Consider the following 19,566-nt stretch of genomic DNA (forward strand, 5'->3'; position numbering starts at 1 on the left):
TCTCTTATATTGCCAGTAGTATGTAGAGCTTAATAGAGCCCCAAGCGCAAATATTCGGCGTTATAGTCTGTAACATTTAATAAAGCCAAGTTTACGACGTGGTATAATGTCTGATGGATGAGCGCACTCGTAAAATATCCTAGCCTCGAGGCCTACTCCGAACTGTGAATTTTAATGTTTCGACCGAATGATCGGGCCGTCTCCTACTCCGAAATACTTTCGACCGAATGATCGGGCCGTGTCCTACTCCGAAATACTTTCGTTCAAAAGCTCGGGCTCGGTCCGACCGAATTTGACGCGATTCCGAAGTTTGTCGCGTGACTGCGATAGACGATATATTAATAAACGAGCTTTTGCCCGCGGCTTCGCTCGCGTTAAGAAGTATTATTATATACAAACTTTCATCCCCTATTTGAACCCCTTGGGATTGGAATTTATCAAAATCCTTTCTTAGCGGATGCCTACGTCATAACATCTACCTGCATGCCAAATTTCAGCCCGATCCGTCCAGTGGTTTGGGCTGTGCGTTGATAGATCACTATGTCAATCAGTCAGTCACCTTTGAGTTTATATATATATATATATATATATATATATATATATATATATATATGGGAGTCCGAAGTCCAATGTAACTTTGGAGTGTCATTTCTAAACTTCGTTCGACATTCGATGTCGGATCCGAAGATTTGAATGCGACGTTTGGGAGTAGGCCTCCTGTTAATAGTGAGTTATAGAGCGGTGAAGGCCGCAGGATAATGGGGCTATTGATGACAATTGAAGCCATTATGAACGGGATAGTCAATGTAGTTTATATGCAGGCAACGAAATAGCTGCTGCTACTATGTGTATTGTAACTACAATGTATATATTGTGATCCTTGAATAAGTATATAGGTACGTGATCATTTCTGATGAAGATAATGAAACAAGGAAGGAAGAAGGGAGGAGGAAGATGTTTTAAGTCAAATAAAAATAACGACTTTTATAAGACCAGAGACTTTCGCTAATGCCTCAATTTTTTATTTGAAAATTTTATAATTCGAATTGCGCTATTTTCTAACTAAGCTAACTTAATTTAAGCACTAACAAGAATCATTAATTGAAATAAGGTCTAATGGTAATTGGTAGGCTTAGTTCTAAACTGTCAAGCGTCGTTCAAATTTGAACGAGGGTTGACCGCTCCTAACTTTGTCAAATTATTGTTACGAGCTGCCGACTATTTCATTAGAAACTAAAACGGGACTCCGGGCTTATAAGCTTGATTTACTGTTTTATTCGTTACATTAAATTTTATGTATTGTAAATTTTCACTCAGGCATGTCTGTAAACCTAGAAGTGACCTAAATTCAGAATTTTTTTCATTCATTCAATAAAAAAAATATACCCATAAGCTTTGAGTTTTTTATTATTAAGTATATCATTGCCCATAAGTAAATTGTATTTTGAAACAAGAGTTTGATCACTTTCATTAGAGTAAAGATTTTAAAGTATAAACCCATATCGAAGGCTAGAAACAATATTATGTACTATTGATACAGTAAATACCGTAAATCATTGTGATTTAAAACCAAATAGCTTGAAAGAAACAAACAAATAAAGATGTTTACAGGAAGACGCGGCCATTTTTGCTTAGGAAGTCAATGAAGCGTCGCTGAAATCAATTGAACTACTTCCGGCCGTTCTATTCTATTCTTAGGCAGGCCATTAAAGTTGATGTGAAAAAAAATATTACAGCGCGTATGGGTGAGACTTGAGAGTGACTTGTCTAGAAATAACGACACTATTAATTACATAGACTAAATATACAGTGTGTAACAAAAATAAGTGAACTTTAGAGTGTGTACGTGTTCCTTGTAGAGAGTTCACTGTAAAAGTAGCAGCTCTGAAAGCCGACATTTTTTTTTTTCACTTTTGAATGGGCAAGGGCCCGAGCGTCACGAGTTTCCCCATACAAAAGTGAAAAAATTTTTTGGGATTTCAGCGCTGCTACTTTCACAGTGAACTTTATACAAGGAACACGTACACACCCTAAAGTATTATCACTTATTTTTGTTACACCCTGTATACTGTATTAATTATATTAACGTACATAGTATACAAAATAACAATGGTAAATTTGAAATAATGAACTGAAACCAGTGTTTAATACATAGAAAATGTGTACATAATACCTTTTCATAAATATAATGGATATTAGCAAGATGTTGAAAGTACTTCTATAATAATATAGCAATTCTCAGTATAATTTCAATGTCTTCATGTGGGCGAAGTAAGAGGTGCTTCTAGGTATTAAGATACATAGAAATTAATTTATGCAAAAAATACCAAGGTAAATTCAATATCAATTCTTTGTGGCGATAGAAAAAAAGTTTTAATTAAGATACTAAGTAGTACTTCTGAAATAAAATAATCCCGTTATAAATTTGCTTTCAAATTTCAATGGATAAAACTGATAAATAAAACATTACAAATGAATAATAAGTAGATGACAATGTTAACCAAGGTGCTCAAACAAAATTGATACAGATGAAATGGAAAGTTGTTATCCACTTGTTAAGATTAATCGTAGTTACTTAACGTTGAATAACAAATGGAACCGGTTTAGTTAATGGTTTACTTAATTAAACTTGTAATATATCACCAATCAGTCATAGTGAATTGTCAACAAGCCGTTTTGCTTGATCATTACAAAGTATTGGTTGTTAATTTACTATATTATATACTTGCTAGTTTCTTACAATTACTTTAAATTCTTTGGCTTGAGCAATATAAGTCTCTTTATGTTAAGCATCAGCATCAGTATCTGTAAGATTTACGTTATAAATTTTGACTCTATCTTCAACTGTCGATAATGTCATTTTAACTCTATATTTATAATTATGTTAATTCAAAAATTATCTAAGTTCTAAAAGTGTCCAAAACAAAGAATAACATTAAAGTACGTAAAGCCCAATCCGAAACCAATCTCCAAACTCTTATCTGTAGGTCCAAATTGAATAATACTCTTAACAACAACTCAACAGTAGAAGATCGGACACAATCGATCATCTGCGCGCGCGCACGTGACGTAACGCCGCGCCCGTGCCGCGCATGCGCAAGGTCGTCGCGCAGTGTCACTGCAACCGGTTTGCCAGAGTACAATCACCCACGTTGTGCATCTGTTTGTATATCTGTGGCCTATGTTCTTATTGTCTTTGCTGTTTGCTTAGCACAATATTGCTCGTTCGAAATTTGAATTGTTTTTTTCTATGGTATTTCAAATCTTTGAATCGTCTTTTTGTTGTTGCAAAATATGGCATGTTTTAAAATTCTGATTGTATTCTTTTGTTTTTGGTGATGTCGTCTTGATAGAGTTAATTGTAAGTCCAAGCTTATTATAAAAAATCGTTTACTCATTTAGTACAGTAGTCAGATTACTCCTTCTTTTATTATTGCGTCTTGGTTAAGTCTACTATGTATGCAGTTAGTAACTTAGTAGAGATGACGTTCTCGTTAGGATGAATTGATTTATTGTTATTTAGATATTCTATAGTCTATACACTTTATACTAGGTAATCCAACCGCCTATTTAGAATAGCTATTCAAATCAGGTTTATTACTTAACAGTTTATGGGATGCTTTATAAATATTTTAACTTTAAAATTACTCTACTTACTACCACATATTTAAATGTAGAGTATTATGATTCCGACTGTACTCACATTTTATGCGTAGTGCCTTAAATAATTTTGCAGTTTATTATTGTATGGAACGGGTTTCCTTTTTAATTCATTAAAATTGTAAGCCTCGTTTATGACATTGTTTACATTTTTATTACTTTTATTTTTATGTACTTTTTTTATTTAGTAATTAAAATGATTTATAGTCTTATTAATATTATTTGTTTCAGGTAATTCATACATGAATCTCACAAATCGATGCTTACGTTATAAGGAAAAAAAGAAGAATTTAGAATGAATTCCTCGACATAGTAAGTTTATGTTTTTCGATCTAGGTAAGTACTAGGTAGTAAAAACAGGAAATTAATATTATATAAAAATCTATCCAATTGATCCATCAAATACGACACTTGCAGATTTGACTTCATATGAGAATATGGGAATAAATACTAGAATACTATAATTATTGAAGCTGCGGGTGATAATGATAAAAAAATGAACACAAGAAATAATTTCTATTGGATATAAGCGGTTTCTTTGTTTCTGTGAACGAGATATGCGAACAGAGAAACCATACTCGCCGTGTTCTGAATATTAATACAAGAAGTAGAACGTTTCAACTAGGTATGAGGATTACGGTCATTTGCTATGAATATCGGTTTCTCGTCGGACACTTTATTAAATTGAAACAGATATAGATAGAAATATAAGGTAACGAAAAATATAAAGCGCCTAATTTTTTAATTTGTATTTCTGATTTAAGATATATTTTGTTGTAAATACATGATGACTACATCCATACTTATAATACATATTAGTGATATTAGAAAATATGCTAAAGTTAGTGTGTATGTTAATTCTTAACGCTTGAATCACGGAATCGATTTTGACATAAGGATGACATAAGGATATTTTTAGTCCCGGAAGAGGACACAACGGTTACTGATAAAACTATAGTTTTATCGTTAAACAAATGTTGCGGGCAACACCTATCTGTTAATATTTCATACCTACAGTGTAACGGCCGTTCCCAATATTTGATCTATCTCTGGTTTTGCCCTACTAGAGATAGAAATAGCTCACAATTGACATAAAATATATGTCTCTAATGTCTAATGTGAGCTATTCCTATCTCTAGTAGGGCAAAATCAGAGATAGATCAAATATTGGGAACGGCTGTAAGTGTCTAAACTCTAAACACACCATGCCGAAGCTCTGCGGCGGAAGTTCGGCATGATTCCGCCTGCAATGTATTTTAAATTACCGATGACACAACATATCGAAATTACGTCGCGTTATATACTTACAATGAATTTAATATTGCTGACGTAATCATACCAAACTTCCGCCGCGGAACTTCGGCACGGTGTGTTTAGATATTTATTATGATTTCTCACATGTGAAATATACAAAATATGACGTTATGATACTGGTGTAAAAAATAATAGGCGTTTAAATTAATTACACTTTAATAAATACTTAGTTTATAAATTACTTAAATGCCTTAGCAATAATTGTCAAATAAATAACTTACCCTTTAATTTACTCTAGTTTTTCACTATTAGCAATTATAAAATAGAGTTACTTATCATTGACCTTCCATCCATGTATACTTGCGTCTACTGCAGACTGACTGACTGACTGTGAGCATCTACTGCATACAAATTTTCATAATAATAATTCGAATACATTATCAAGATTCTTACTTTCCTAGTTAACGGAACGTGTTTTTAATTAAAAAAAAAACTCTTGTATCATTGACAACGTTACAGTTTTTTCACGCATATTACCCGATTTTAAATGCTGTTCTCAATGATATTGTACAACTAAACGCTTGCCAATGGAACAAATTGACAAAATAGTGATAACTGATAGTGCTATTCTCAAATCGCGGAATTCGGTCTGTAGCGGCCATTGACTCCCACTGTAGCATACAAAAAACTTGTCATATTTCGTCGTTTTCTATACAAACCGTGATTGACAATGAAGTGATGTTCTATGTTTCTAGTCTATGGGCGTTATCGTATTTTGCATGTAACACGATGTGAACAGAGTATGATTTATATCACTTCAAACTCATAAATAGTTGGAGATTATCATGCGAAGAGTTACCAAGACATTTTCCGATAAAACTATAATAGTCTGTTTCTTTACAAGAATTAAATTTTATTCATATTATGTTAACAGAATACAGTGCGAGTATTTTTCACATAGCTCCTAGACCATAAAGTTCAATGACCGTTGGTGCCACCTTAAATTGTCTTGACTATAGTATTATACTCTCTTAGATTTCAATACGCCAAACAGACTCAAAACCTCTTCTAATAAACTTAAACCACTCAAGTTACAATTTTAATCAACTGCCTACCTTAACCCTTAACAGCGATGAAGTAATCGTCCAACTCATCTGGATATGCCAAGGACTTGTATGGATCAATGACTTGAGTTTCCTTCCATGTTTCAACAGTGCTGAAGGGCAGGGGTGTACTCAATGCGAATGCGTATTCTGGCTCGTCAGTAGTAAATTCTTCGTCGAGTTCAATGTTTTCTTTACTTTCAGAAGTATCCTGTGCTGGTTTTTCCTGGGTTGATGTATCGTTTGCATTTTCAACACAAATGGACTTTTCAGGTTCATGGCTTGAGTCATTAAAAGAATTGTCTGTGTTTGGTATCACTAAATCAATATTAGATTGCTCATTTGAATCACTGTTATGTTGTTCACTTGAATCACTGTTCTCCGCGCTCTTGTTGTGAATTGGCACTGAAGATATGTTCGGTGTGACATCTTCGTCCGCAGGTTTTATTCCCGTAGCCTCTTTTACTATGAAATTATTAAAGTAAGGTGCTAACGTTGTCTGGGCGTGGATTGTAATTGGGCACACTTCCTCGTAAGTATAGTTTTTAACTGGTTGTGTAGGTTTTGGTTTCTCTGGAACCTTGATAATTTTGAAGTTACTTTTATATTTATTTTTGTCTATCTCGCATGGCTTGCAAATTTCGTACCCATTATTACCGATGTTACCGGCTGTTTCGAAGAAATCCCCCCAGTAAGTCGGTTTCCATATGTCTGTTGCTGTCATAGGATACTCAACTTCCGGGAAATAAGGACAATTTCCGCAATTTGAGGATGGTGCGAATAGCGGTGTAGCTTCTAAAGTATTATCAAGTTTTCTATGAAGATTCATCTGTGCCTTCTTTGCTTTATTTGCAATTTTTCTCGCATTTTTGTTTGTGAACTTATGGAATGCATTGTTGTTGCTCACAGCCTCATTTAGCGCATTGTGATTAAAGTCATGAAAGTCATAATTATTGCTAGGTTCAAAACCTGTAGCAAATTCTGTTACTGGAAAATTATATTTTTTAAATAACGAATCTATGCTATTTTCTATATTTGCCTTCTCTTGTTTTATTCGATTCTGTGTGTTGCAGTATTTGTTTATTCCTTTTATGTTTTTCTTTGTTTTTGGCATACAGAACGCTTGCGAGATCTGAAACCAAAAGATACGTTTAAAATACACTACAGTATGATACAGTGCACATATAAATATAATCATAGGAAAGTCAAAAGTACACACAAATAGAATACATAACGCAGTATGTACTAACGCCACTTTGTCTCGCAGCCCCATGATGCATTTTGAAACGCTTTTATAATATGGCATCGTATTATATAACTTCCTTTTTAAGCAACATGCTCTGACGCGATAACTCTTACCTAAATTTCTCCATTTGCTTATCATCACGCAATCACTACTGAATAATGTTTACATAATAATAGATATAGTGTCTGATAGCAATTATTCTTAAGTGGCCTTTGTTAATACCTACCTAGCACTACTTGCCTACGTTACATAGACTCCGGAAAAACTATATTTCTGTTGCCCAGAAAGAAGAAGCCTGCATTCGAATGTGTACATTTTAAAATGTACACTGTTAACATATTATTATATTTAAGGTGAAAATGTAAATAATTAGACATTAGTAATTATTGCCTATAGTAAGGGAGCCCAGGAGGGGAATTCGTTTTGCTCGAGCGTGTCAGAATTAACACGTGCGCGCGTGGTGGGTTTAGAAAAAGTTATTTTCGAGCACTGAAATGACATCGGATCTGTCAGATTAAGATAGGGGATGTTTAGTATACACTATACCCCAAAGAAGCTTCCACATGCACAACTCACAAGCACTGAATGACGATTTAAAGGTTACATGTGAGCCTGTGCCCTGTAGGGAGTAGGGATATTTAATTTTTTTTAAATATTTTCCTAACTAAGCTTCTCAGTCCGCAGATATCTAATGTTGCACTAAACTAAAGGATTTAGTCCTTGTTGTCTGAAATATATTTATAATTTACCTAAATAAGCAATTTTCTGAATATATTTTCTTTTTCATAACTTTAAAATGGCTGCAGTTTCTGAACTCACTGCTAAAATAAAAAACGCTCTTTTTATAATAAATAATAATAATTATTATACCTATATTGTTGTTGTTATTTTTCATAAGAAATATTTTCAAGTTTTTGCTCTTCGTGTCGATTTTTCTCGCTGAGTTAGTTTTCGAACCGGTGGAAGGTCAACTTTTCAACAAGTAAAACTATTCTGAAAACATATATTTTTTTTAAGAGCCTATGCAGTCCCACTGCTGGGCAAAGGCCTCCCCCAAGTCCTTCCATTCATCCCGATCCATCGCCACCGTCGGCCAACCTGGCTTGTATGTGTCAAGTTCATCGCGCCATCTTTTGCCAGGTCGACCGCGGCAGCGTCGTCCATCATCAGGTACCCAGTCTGTGGCGAAAACATATTATATTGCTTAATATTTTTGCGGAAATTCATCATGTTTTATTTCTTATTTTGTTAAAATACTAATGCGTGTCTATATTATACAGCGTACCGTATAACTCTCTACAAGGAACACGTACACACCCTAAAGTATTATCACTTATTTTTGTTACACCCTGTATAGAGAGATGCTCTCTATATTTTGGTTGATTAAGCTCTAACAGTGTTTTATTTTTAATTATTTTCTTAGTTTATATAACATTTTATGTAATTATAATATTATAATTGGGTTTTTATCGTCAGGCACAGTGTTAATTTGAGCCTCCACTTTTCTACCAGTTACATATTATGAAACAGTAATTATTCATATACACCAAATAAAACAGTAATTATTCATAGGATTTATACGTGATTTATACGTGGGAGAGCCATGCTTCGGCACGAATGGGCCGGCTCGACCGGATAAATACCACGTTCTCACAGAAAACCGGCGTGGAACAGCGCTTGCGCTGTGTTTCGCCGAGTGAGTGAGTTTACCGGAGGCCCAATCCCCTTACCCCTACCCTATTCCCTTCCCTACCCTCCCCTATTACCCTATTCCCTCTTAAAAGGCCGGCAACGCACTTGCAGCTCTTCTGATGCTGCGAGTGTCCATGGGCGACGGAAGTTGCTTTCCATCAGGTGACCCGTTTGCTCGTTTGCCCCCTTATTTCATAAAAAAAAAAGGATTTATTTTACGATTATTTTTTTAACAATGTTCTGACATACTATGGACAGATATAAATAAAACACAGTATTATTAAAACAAAATTTTGTGTTCAATAATATAATTATAATACTTATTAACAAACTTATGGGTAAGAGTTAAATCTTACATGTTACAGTAACAATTTAGCTTGAGCTCAAAGTCATTGTCGCAGCGTTTTCAATTGAACAGAATATTTATCTTTATCGTTTAAATCCACTTCTGTAGGGCAAATTTTTAATTGAAATACGTCTACTAAAGGCCACATTTTGTCTGCATCAGTATTATTATAAAGCGAGGTATTCGTTACTTTGCTTTTTTCCAAATTTTCAAAGTTACACCCTTTATTAAGTGAGATTGCTTGAGTCTCAGAAGTGCTATTTTTGATTTCTAAACCTAGAATGATATTGTTAATTGGATCCAAATTTAATTTCCAAATCCAAATTTTATAAAAAATTTTTAGATTTAAAGTCCGTATTGTTATATTTTTTATCATCTTCTAATTGATCAGAGTTAATCACGGATCTAAGCATTTCTATAATCGGACTAGTGTTGTATGTCACTTGATTCATTTCAGTTTCTAGCGACCGATGTTCCGTGTTATTGTCTATGTAACTTTCTGGTGCCAAAATTGGTTGAATCTCTTCTTTTTCTTTATAATTTTTTAAAGTTATATTGCTATTTAATGAATTATTTCCAAAGTGTGAAGAATCTTCCGCTAATAGACTACTACATGAACAATTTTCATCGTTGATAAACTCCGGTGGTATTATTTCTAACGGATTGTTATTTAATGAATCCAGTAATAGTATCGACAAAGCGTTAATGAAATCAGACTCATTAATTTCGTCTAGTACAGTAATTTGTTCTTCCGGTGCTGAATCCTCTTCGGTATTTTCGACACTATGTTTTACATTGTTTTGTAACCCCATGTGATTTTCAGATATTCTCGGTGCAAACTGTTCAATGTTAAAATCTGGTCTGTAAAAATTATCTATTTCGTTAGAATCTTGTTTGACTATTTCAATATTTATTTTTAGTCTTACTGGTATACTCGATGGAACGATATCTAATACAGGTTTTTCTATATTATAAACATCTCTGTATACGACGTCAAAAACCACTGGCTCTTTTGGAATATTAAAACTGATTTGATCTGTATTTATAGAATCGACTGAGTTTTCGTCTGATGTAAAATTAGTTAAGTTAATCGTGTCATTATCATGTTCATAAACATTCTCACTTTGAGAAGTTTGAGAACTGTTTAATTGGTCCTGAATGATTTCCGATTGCGCTAAGTGTTCGTTCAAGACAGAGTTACGAATATTCTGATCATTAAATGCAGTTTCTGGGAGTAAGATTGACTCCAAAACTACAATTGTGTCATCAGTGCTATTTATTTGCTCAATCTCAATGTTTTGGGAAATAGAATTAACATCCATTGAGTGTTCAATGCCAATGGGTAAATTATTCATATCATTAGTACTATTTAATAATATGTATTTTATATCTTCCTTAGTTAGCTCTAATTCTAACTGAATATTTTCAGAGCTTGCATTATAACTTATATCTTCATCACTCAAAAGTTGCATTATTATGTTGTTATCGCTTCTATTATTGGTAACAAATTCATGAAGTATGATTTCAGTTACATTATCTTCGACTGAGTTATATGTCAGTAAATTGTTATCAGCTAAGTTTTTATCCAATAGCTGTATTAATTCTTCAATCACAGAGTTCATCACATATTTTGGTTCGGAAAATCTGTCAAAAAGTTGTTCAGTCACGTTTTCTTCGCTTGATTTATTTGTTGTTACATTGCTACCTATGATTTCATCTAAAAGTTGTACTGGTTCTATTATTATTATTTCAGAAGATTTACTCTGATTTACATTGTCTCCAAAAAGTATCGACAAAATTTCTTTTAGCTCGGAATCGATATAATTTTTTGCTATATACTTTTCAAATAGTTTACGTACAGTATCCAGTACATTTACATTGTCTGACTCATTTTTAGTCTTATAGATAGTTACGTTCGAAAACGGTGTTTGATATTTGATATTGTCATCAACAATAGATTTCTTTGTCGTAACATCTTTGATCTTGTTTTCATTAGTTGACAATAAAGACCTGTAATTCGATTGAACATCACTAGAGAATGGTCCTACAATAGCATCTATTCCATTGGAATTAAAATAGAAAGGTTGGCATGACTCCAGAGTTGTTGTTGGATACGTGACATCTGGGAAATTAAAATCATGCAAAACTTTATACCCGTTTGCTTCTGAGATCTCTCCAGAATTTATCAAATTCGTTTTTGATAGAGTGGCCTTGCATCGTGGTGCTAGATGTACGGTCTCGTTACTGACAACATACTGAAAATAAATTTGGTTATTGTTTAATAAAAACATAATATAGATTTTGATCTGAAGTAACATTAATATTATTAAATAAAAGGCTTGACCTGCCTGCCTAGCATACGCCAACGAGATATCTCCCTCTCGAGATAATTAAAAACTACTCGTCTCATAATGTCAAAATCTCGACATTATCTCGACAACACTCTATAAAAATGTGTTATTTCGATGATAGATCTACGCGAGAAAAAATGTTTGTCATGCTAGGGTCAATACAGATGAAGAGACAAACCATCAAACATCGAGAAAACATGTAGAGTGAGATATCTCATTGGCGTATGCTAGGCATAATCTTAAAATATTCTCTGCGCACTATTTTGTAAGAATAAATACATGAAATGAAAATTAATAAAACAAAATTACGAGAAAAGAAGTAGGTATGCACCAAATTATGTCTCGTATGACTAAAATAAGATACTTAAGTGTCTATTAATAAGTAATTACACCTACCAGTGCTAAAAACAATATAAATATAATCATTTAGATTGTTTATATTACATAGTATCTAGTGTATTAGAATCGTAGGCCTATAAATACAAAAAAAATTATGAAATAAACCTTTTATTGTAGTGAAATAGTAAGAATGTAATGTGCAATCGTATTTAACGATAGTAAATTTGTAACACGTAACGATAAACTTCAAGATACATCATAAACTAGTGCAACACTTAATATTTTCTTAAAATTGTTTTACTACCCTAAGTAAAGGCCTTAACACAAAATTTTTCACTATCGTCACTTTATTATGCATCCACGTGGATGCCGTGCGAATGCGAATCTTTGCCGAAATTCTTGTTAAAGCCTCGAATTTTTTAAACTCTTACCCCAAAACAGTAGGAAATCACCACAATCCATATGACCTCTTTGAAATCCATCATTACGTCTTAACAAATAATTTTAGGCAGGTACTATATATAGGTAAAGGTATAAACGGCATACTACTATGTTTTGTAATTGTGCCAGTGTGTTAAAGGGCACGTTTTCGACCGTTCTAGTGAGCATGAATTTTTGTAAGAAACGTGTAAAGTATTGCAGAAGAATTCCTAGCGCTCTGCACTTAAGGCCATCCCCCGAGCAAACGACCTTGACCATACATTTGACGCGTTGCTGAGATCGCACAAAAATCCTATTTTTTTACTTATCTTAATTCAAAATTGATCTAAATTTTAAATTAAGATAAGTAAAATTAAGATAAAAAATTAAAACGGGGAATTCGTAGTTAATGAAATTGTCTATCTATTGTCGTGTGTTTCAAATAAACGTAATTTTTAAATACTAGGGAGATGCTGAAAGTATGCTTCAATTTTAATAAATTGGTATTACTTTGGAAGTTAATAATATTATGAGTATAATAAACAAAAATATAAAAAAAATGGGGACAAGAATGTTGATATACTGAAAATTATTGCTGTATATTTATTATAACTTTGTAGCTTTCAAATTATGAGTTTATAAGACTCTAAATACGGTAAATTACGGAATCTCCGTAGGGGCCTTAAGAGCCTTAACTAACAATATTATGAGACTTGTGAACCCCTTGTGAACCCTTTTTTAAATCCTGACTTAATTGGAAACGACTGGATTGTTTAAAATTAAGCCGTTTGATTGGGGATCTGATCCCAGAATTATTTAAAACCATAATATTATGAACTTCTTTGTCGCGGTCACTATCTTTATTGCAAAAAATGCAAGGATTTCTCATTATGGGATCTATAGGTTCTTTAATTTTAACGATTCAACCTTATACAAATAACATTATATTATTCGAAACTAATATACGGTTCTCCATCAAACATCTTTAAATAAATACAAATAAAAATAATATAATTGTACGTACCCATCCGTCCCCTTTCTGAAATAAACCTTTCTCACTTTTTCAAACATTCTGATACGACTTCCACCTACTGCCTGCTAAAATTAATTAAAATAATTCGCATGGAGGCAATTATAAAAGCCGTTTCGTTACGTAATAACCTTTGTACGAAATTTTGCTATCTTTATAGGGAAACTCAATGAAGCCAATGTCATTCAAAAACGAAATAACTTAATTTGTTTGATTGTTTACACTAGAAATGTCCTTATCAAAGTCAAGTACGTGTGTAGTATCCATCGGTATAAATCTCATATTTCTTGCACTAACCGTTTGAATGATAAGTTTGGAAATTGGAACATTGGGGCTCTAAAAGGTAAATTACAGAACTATTTTTTGAAAGTGCACCTTAATTTGTTTTCTTTTTAAAATATAATACGAACCTCTTTGAGAAAACTCTTTAGGATATAGATTATAGGTCTTAAAAACAAGGGTTTCTCATCTGGAAACTACGCCAGTTTATATAAAATTCTATAATTCTAAGAATGTAAGAGGCTCTTTTCTTTTTATGCTTACTTTATCATCTTAAAATTATCTTTTTTAATAAAAGTAATACTTGCACCTAGCAGTAATTCTCTCGTCCTATGTGTATACGAAAAAACATGACAACATGAAAAAATGTACACAAGATTAGCATTAACCTGGATTCAACAAATGAGACCTTTCTCAGCTAATATTTGTGCTTGTCACAGGATTTGTCGTTTTTGTAGGGTACTAACTTGATTAAATAAAAACCTTGAATATTTTTTAGTTTATTTATTTAGATAAAATGTAAAAAAAATACATATAATAATTAATAATCATTTCAGTTTTTTTTTGTATAATTATATTATGTTCTCTGATATTTGTTAAAATATTTTGTGAAATATGCTTCCTCCGCATCCGCAGCCCGATTCGTTTTTTTGGCATTCATTGCATTTACATTTTGGTTTTTGATTATTTTCTTTCTTCTTGCATTGGCAATCTTCTTTGCATTTACATCTATTCTTGGGAGAGTCGCAACGAGGACAGTAGTCGGACCTCGAACACTCACACCTGCACTCACATTTACATTCACACCCATTGCTAGTCTCCATTACTATGGGCACCGGTACATACACAGGGTCCTTCCTTTTCTCCTCCATAGGGAATATGAGAGACAGAATATCATCCACGTCACAATCTGAGCGGTCATTATTGACGACTACAACGATGGGTTGCTGAGGATACTGCGGGGTTTGGGTGTAGCCGCTGTAAAATTGATGATCATTGTACGGGTAGGAACTGTATTGTGAGTAAATGTCGTCGTATGATCCGTATGGATTCACGATGATGTATTGCTGACTGTACTGCCCACAGTCGTAGCCTCCATACCACTGACCTCTAACTAGAGATACCTGGAAATGTAACAACGAAGTCTTAGTATTAGGGTCCCGTTTTTACCCTCTGGGTATGGAACCCTAATTATGTAAAACAGACAAATCACTCAATTGGAAATTACGGTTCGTTCGCCTCTACTTTTCCAAATTCCACGTTCGGTAACTTGGAATTTGGAAAAGTAGAGGCGTTACTTTGACTGTAGCTACTATAAAGTCTAAAAATACAATAAAAGAAAATAAACTTTGTCAGAAATCGTTTAAATTGAAAAACTTTATAATAAAAAAGGTGTTGAAATGAAATTTTACCTCTAGTAATAAAAACGCTGCAAGAGTGAACACTTTCAGAATCATGTTTATAGTCCAATATTCGTATGACCCAATTTTGAATGCGTTTTGGCTTATATTGTATCCATTTTGTATGGAAACAAACGATTGCACAATTTTTGGAATGCTAAAGTGGCACAATATACGAGTACATAATATGAAAAGTAAGGAACCGAGAGGAAAAATTGAAACACATTTTATTTAATACACTGTTTAATATTGAAAAAAAAGAAACAAAAAAAACTCAGAACGCACTAACTGAATCTAATCACATTCTGTGTTAATAATTAACTTGATTTCTTGAGGACATTCATAATCGGGATAACCGATGTTGTCGAAGCCGTATCCAGGTACATTGTATGGCACAGGGACGGGGTAAGGTACATAGATGCACCCATTACCAGCGTTGTAGCTGTCGGGGATATAGCTAGGGGCTGGAGCGTAGTTTTGCCCTGAGTTCGGAACACTACCTAGTCCAGGAAGGATACCAGGGAAGAGGTTGAAATTTCCGAAAGGATTGTTGCAGTTGCAAGATTCGCAAAGACATCCGGTAGTTGCACCGCTGGTGTCAATAGATATAGTGATAGGACTGGGATTAGTGGAGCCAGGGTTACTAGGGTTAGTACAGGAGATGGGACCATTGATCAACGAAGTAATGTCGAAGTATCCGTTGCTGGGGGCGGGATTCCTGGGACCGCTGCTCGGTTGGTTGGTTGGTAACAACGCAGAGTAGGGATTGAAGCTTGGGATAGGATTATTTTGGTTGTTGAAATTATATCCGTTGTTGTTGGAATTTGAGTAAGAGTTACATTTGTTCTTGTTAGAGCCGGTTAGTGCTGAAATTAACAAATAAATCAAATTCAGGTAATCGTCGTCGTCGTCCTGAGGTGGGGAGGGTTCGGGAGGATTCTGGGGTTCTTGTATCTGTATCACAGCTGGGAAGCAGACTTGGCCGATAGGTTGGATGTATGCTGTGGACGGTATGTTACTGGCCGGGGACAGCAACTCCACGCGCCCAGGGCACTGGGCCAAAACTCCATAGCTCTGAAATGAAAAACAATAATAAATCTAACACTCATAACAACGCTGATAACACACGAAACGATTTACACAATGATTTTTAAGAAATACCTTGAGAAATAGGAGAAATGAAATTACACTCAGTGACCCATATACCATTTTGGCGTTTATTGACTAAGCCGTGTATTACACTTTATTTATATGTAAAATATTTCAAAAGAAATATAGGTCATTGTTTGAACTTTACGATGAAAATGTCGAAATATTTTGGTATGTGGTATTGGGGCACGTATGGTACATTTTGAATTGAGAAATAGAAAATATTTAACGTGACTCAAATGAGAAATGGGATTCTTAACCTTCAATTACTTATTTCTTTAAATCTAATAAAATGTTTTTAAATTTTGCTTTAATGTTTATATTATTAGAATTCTTACAACGCCTTTTAGACGCTTACGTTTGATTTGCTATTTATTTTTAAATAAAAATGTGACCCATATTTTGAAACGCTTACCAAAAAATTTAAGACAATGTAATATTTTTTTGATTAAGTAATAATAATTATCACTAATACATGAAGTTATTGTTAAGCCTAAACTAAAGATATTAATTATGTGATTGAAATCACTTATTGGGTCTGATTCTGCCTTTTTCTTTTCTCCTAAAAATGTTATCTTTTAATTAGGCAACAATATTCATATCATCAGCCTTGACTCTTGTTGCAATCAAAATAAAACAAGTATTATCTGTACATCGTAAATGAAAATATTTTATTTTCTATGATACTGGAACAATTAAAGGATAATATGGTATATGGACGACATTCCTTTCATTTCCTCTGCAAGAACTATTTCCATTTCTATTTCCTCTGTTACGCAGCAGCAGAAGCAGAATAGGTAACATGTAGTTCCATTCATCATCATCATCTTCTTCAACGATATTAGTATATTGGCATTCTGGTTCGTTTACGTTTGAAATACTTACAGCATTGTGTTTGTCCTTCAATTACCTGAAAATTATTTAAAAATGCTATTTGCGCCCTTCTGGGTTAAAGTTTATCGTGGTTTACATTTTATATTCTCTCTTTCGTTCATCATATTTATATGAAAGAAGGTATGATATTTCGACAAACGATTATTATCTGTTACCCAGATTGGCGCAAGAGCACATTTGTAAAAAAGTTTTTTCTATGACTATTGACTAATTGGTATATGTAACATTAAAATTAGAGAATAAAATAGAAAAACTCAGAAACCACCAGAACCATGACATCTTATTATAAATCTATATATATAAAACTCAAAGGTGGTTGACTGACATGGTGATCTATCAACGCACAGCCAAAACCACTGGACAGATTGGGCTGAAATTTGGCATGTAGATGTTATGACGTAGGCATCCTCTAAGGAAGGATTTTGAACAATTCTACCCCCAAGGGGTCAAAATAGGGGATGAAAGTTTGTATATAATAATACTTGCTAACGCGAGCGAAGCCCGTCAAACAATAATTTTCAATTTATAAATTAATGATATTACCTTATTACATATTTATCTTATTTTGTAATAACACATTTCTTATTGTAATTTTCTCTTCTTCAGTCTTAGTTAAGAGGAGTCCACAGCGTCGTTTTTCCATACAAACGCTGTCCCCTGTTTCCTACCTGGATAATGCCGGTAGAGTTATGATTTTTTTCCTGAATATCTATGGCCACTATTAGCATGTCCCTATGTTTTCTTTTTTTCATAATTTTATTATTATAAAAGATAAGAACGTCCAAAAACCCAAAAAAATTGCCAGATTTTCCTCTGTGTTCAAACACCCAGAAAACAAAACTGGCTAAAATATACAAAAAAAAACATAGGAACACAGCTCAAGCCTTGCTTTAATTGTTAATGAAAAAAGTACTTAAATCGGTTAAGTTTTGGAGAAGGAATCAGCGGACAACGAATCGAAGATTTTCTGTTCTTTTATTAGAACTTTTATCGTGTTGTCTCTATCGCGCTCTGCGGTGGGTGACTTGAGATTGGTGAGACAGCAATACATTTTTAAATACCTATTTTCAATTTCGCCCCTGGTAAATACTCTTAATTACAATTGATTTGTAAATTTAATTGAAATCTTTGTCCTGTGTTATTTTTAATATTCCTCCATATATCACTTTATGCAATAATAACTGATATCTAGTAAGATAAATAAATAAAATATCTTTTTATTCAAAATGGGTATCATGATGTCACTTTTTGAAAGTCGAACGAAGAAACTACGTTGCCTACCACCGGTTCGGGAACTACCCCGCCGAGAAGAACCGGCGTAAGAAACTCGCACGGGGCTATCTTTTACTAAAAATGGTTATCTAAGCATACACAAATAATTCGTAAGTTGATTATTATTTATTAATAATTCGCAAAAAGATGTCTAGTGCCTTTAAAAATAGATGCAAAATTAAAAGCAAGCGATTATTTACATGAAAGAAAATCGTTGTGTGTTTCAATTAGCATATTTCTGAATGAAAATAAGAATGATGCTGGAATAATTAATTATAGTGGTAAAACTTCATTGTCGTCAACGTGGACCTTGAAATACCAAACACAACGTAACGAATACTAGCAAACGTCTGGTTTATAAAAATACAGTCTTGGTTCATAATTATTGTAATATGCATGTACAAACATTGGCAACGAATGAAGTTTTTATAACCAATCCTATGATTTCTAATCCATAGACTAATTCCTTGCTTCGTGAAGGTTGAAATCATGGTCCTATTTTGATAATGTGGATTTATTAAGAGCTGAAAATACATATTTAGGGCCTGTTTCACCACTTCCTGATAAGTGACGTATTCGATATCCACCAATTAACTTGACAGATCAAGTATGGAGAATCTGTCAAAAAAGTTGTGAATAGCCTATTCGGCACTTTATCAGAAAGTGGTGAAACAGGCCCTAAATATAATAAAATCTACGTGATACCTTGTTGTTTAGAAATAGCAATTATTATTCAGTCACTCTTTTTTATCGTTTGTTCATTTGTTTTGTTTATTTTTTTCTTTTCCTGTAATGTCAAATCTGGTGTCATCAACATGTCCAACCTCATCCACTTGAGGAGCCTCCACCAAAGCTGAAAAAAAACTAAAGATGGTAAATATCTTAGTTATGAACTGTGCAAAAAACAAACATTTTTCCCACAGATTATCTAATCTAGGATTTAAGTTTAAAAAAAAATCCTATGTTCGTGTGAAAATGGAAACAAAAACTAAATCACTCACATTCAAAATGACGAGAATTACAAAGGACATAACCAGTGTGAATGAACTCATAGTTTTGTTTGATTATGAAACAGGATTCAATACATATAAATATACCTACATTTTATCTCAAGCCTTTGTTTTAAATACC

General features: G+C 33.5%; 4 protein-coding genes and 1 long non-coding RNA gene across 8 annotated transcripts in view; 1 reads left to right on the plus strand and 4 right to left on the minus strand.

Annotated features, from left to right (window-relative positions):
* The window catches only part of LOC121729944 (serine/threonine-protein phosphatase 2A regulatory subunit B'' subunit beta-like), a 94,264-nt gene that overhangs the window by 26,595 nt on the left and 48,103 nt on the right, over window positions 1-19,566 (plus strand). The gene's annotated exons all lie outside the window — the stretch shown is intronic.
* Window positions 5,882-7,331, minus strand: LOC121729947. The gene is made up of 2 exons (XM_042118691.1): window positions 7,237-7,331; window positions 5,882-7,149 (listed from the first exon to the last, which is right to left on the minus strand). The coding sequence occupies exons 1-2, from the start codon at window positions 7,321-7,323 to the stop codon at window positions 6,031-6,033; spliced, it is 1,206 nt and encodes a 401-aa protein (XP_041974625.1). The 5' UTR covers window positions 7,324-7,331; the 3' UTR covers window positions 5,882-6,030.
* LOC121729945 (reticulocyte-binding protein PFD0110w-like) lies at window positions 9,257-12,540 on the minus strand. Of its 3 annotated transcripts, XM_042118688.1 has the most exons (3): window positions 12,423-12,540; window positions 11,456-11,556; window positions 9,257-11,311 (listed from the first exon to the last, which is right to left on the minus strand). In XM_042118688.1, exons 1-3 carry the CDS (start codon window positions 12,474-12,476, stop codon window positions 9,628-9,630), a joined length of 1,839 nt encoding a protein of 612 aa, XP_041974622.1. In that variant the 5' UTR covers window positions 12,477-12,540; the 3' UTR covers window positions 9,257-9,627. The 3 variants fall into 3 exon arrangements, with proteins under 3 accessions (XP_041974622.1, XP_041974620.1, XP_041974621.1); XM_042118686.1 differs by having other exon boundaries at window positions 9,257-11,556; window positions 12,423-12,513; XM_042118687.1 differs by lacking the exon at window positions 12,423-12,540 and adding an exon at window positions 12,049-12,111 and having other exon boundaries at window positions 9,257-11,556.
* LOC121729950 lies at window positions 14,411-15,284 on the minus strand. Its single transcript, XR_006036044.1, has 2 exons — window positions 15,133-15,284; window positions 14,411-14,844 (listed from the first exon to the last, which is right to left on the minus strand). It is a non-coding gene; the product is annotated as an uncharacterized LOC121729950 (long non-coding RNA).
* LOC121729949 (uncharacterized protein DDB_G0283357-like) lies at window positions 15,337-16,377 on the minus strand. Its single transcript, XM_042118693.1, has 2 exons — window positions 16,282-16,377; window positions 15,337-16,194 (listed from the first exon to the last, which is right to left on the minus strand). The coding sequence occupies exons 1-2, from the start codon at window positions 16,327-16,329 to the stop codon at window positions 15,415-15,417; spliced, it is 828 nt and encodes a 275-aa protein (XP_041974627.1). The 5' UTR covers window positions 16,330-16,377; the 3' UTR covers window positions 15,337-15,414.

Source organism: Aricia agestis, chromosome 8 (genome assembly GCF_905147365.1).
Source record: "Aricia agestis chromosome 8, ilAriAges1.1, whole genome shotgun sequence".
NCBI classification, from domain to species: Eukaryota; Metazoa; Arthropoda; class Insecta; order Lepidoptera; family Lycaenidae; genus Aricia; species Aricia agestis.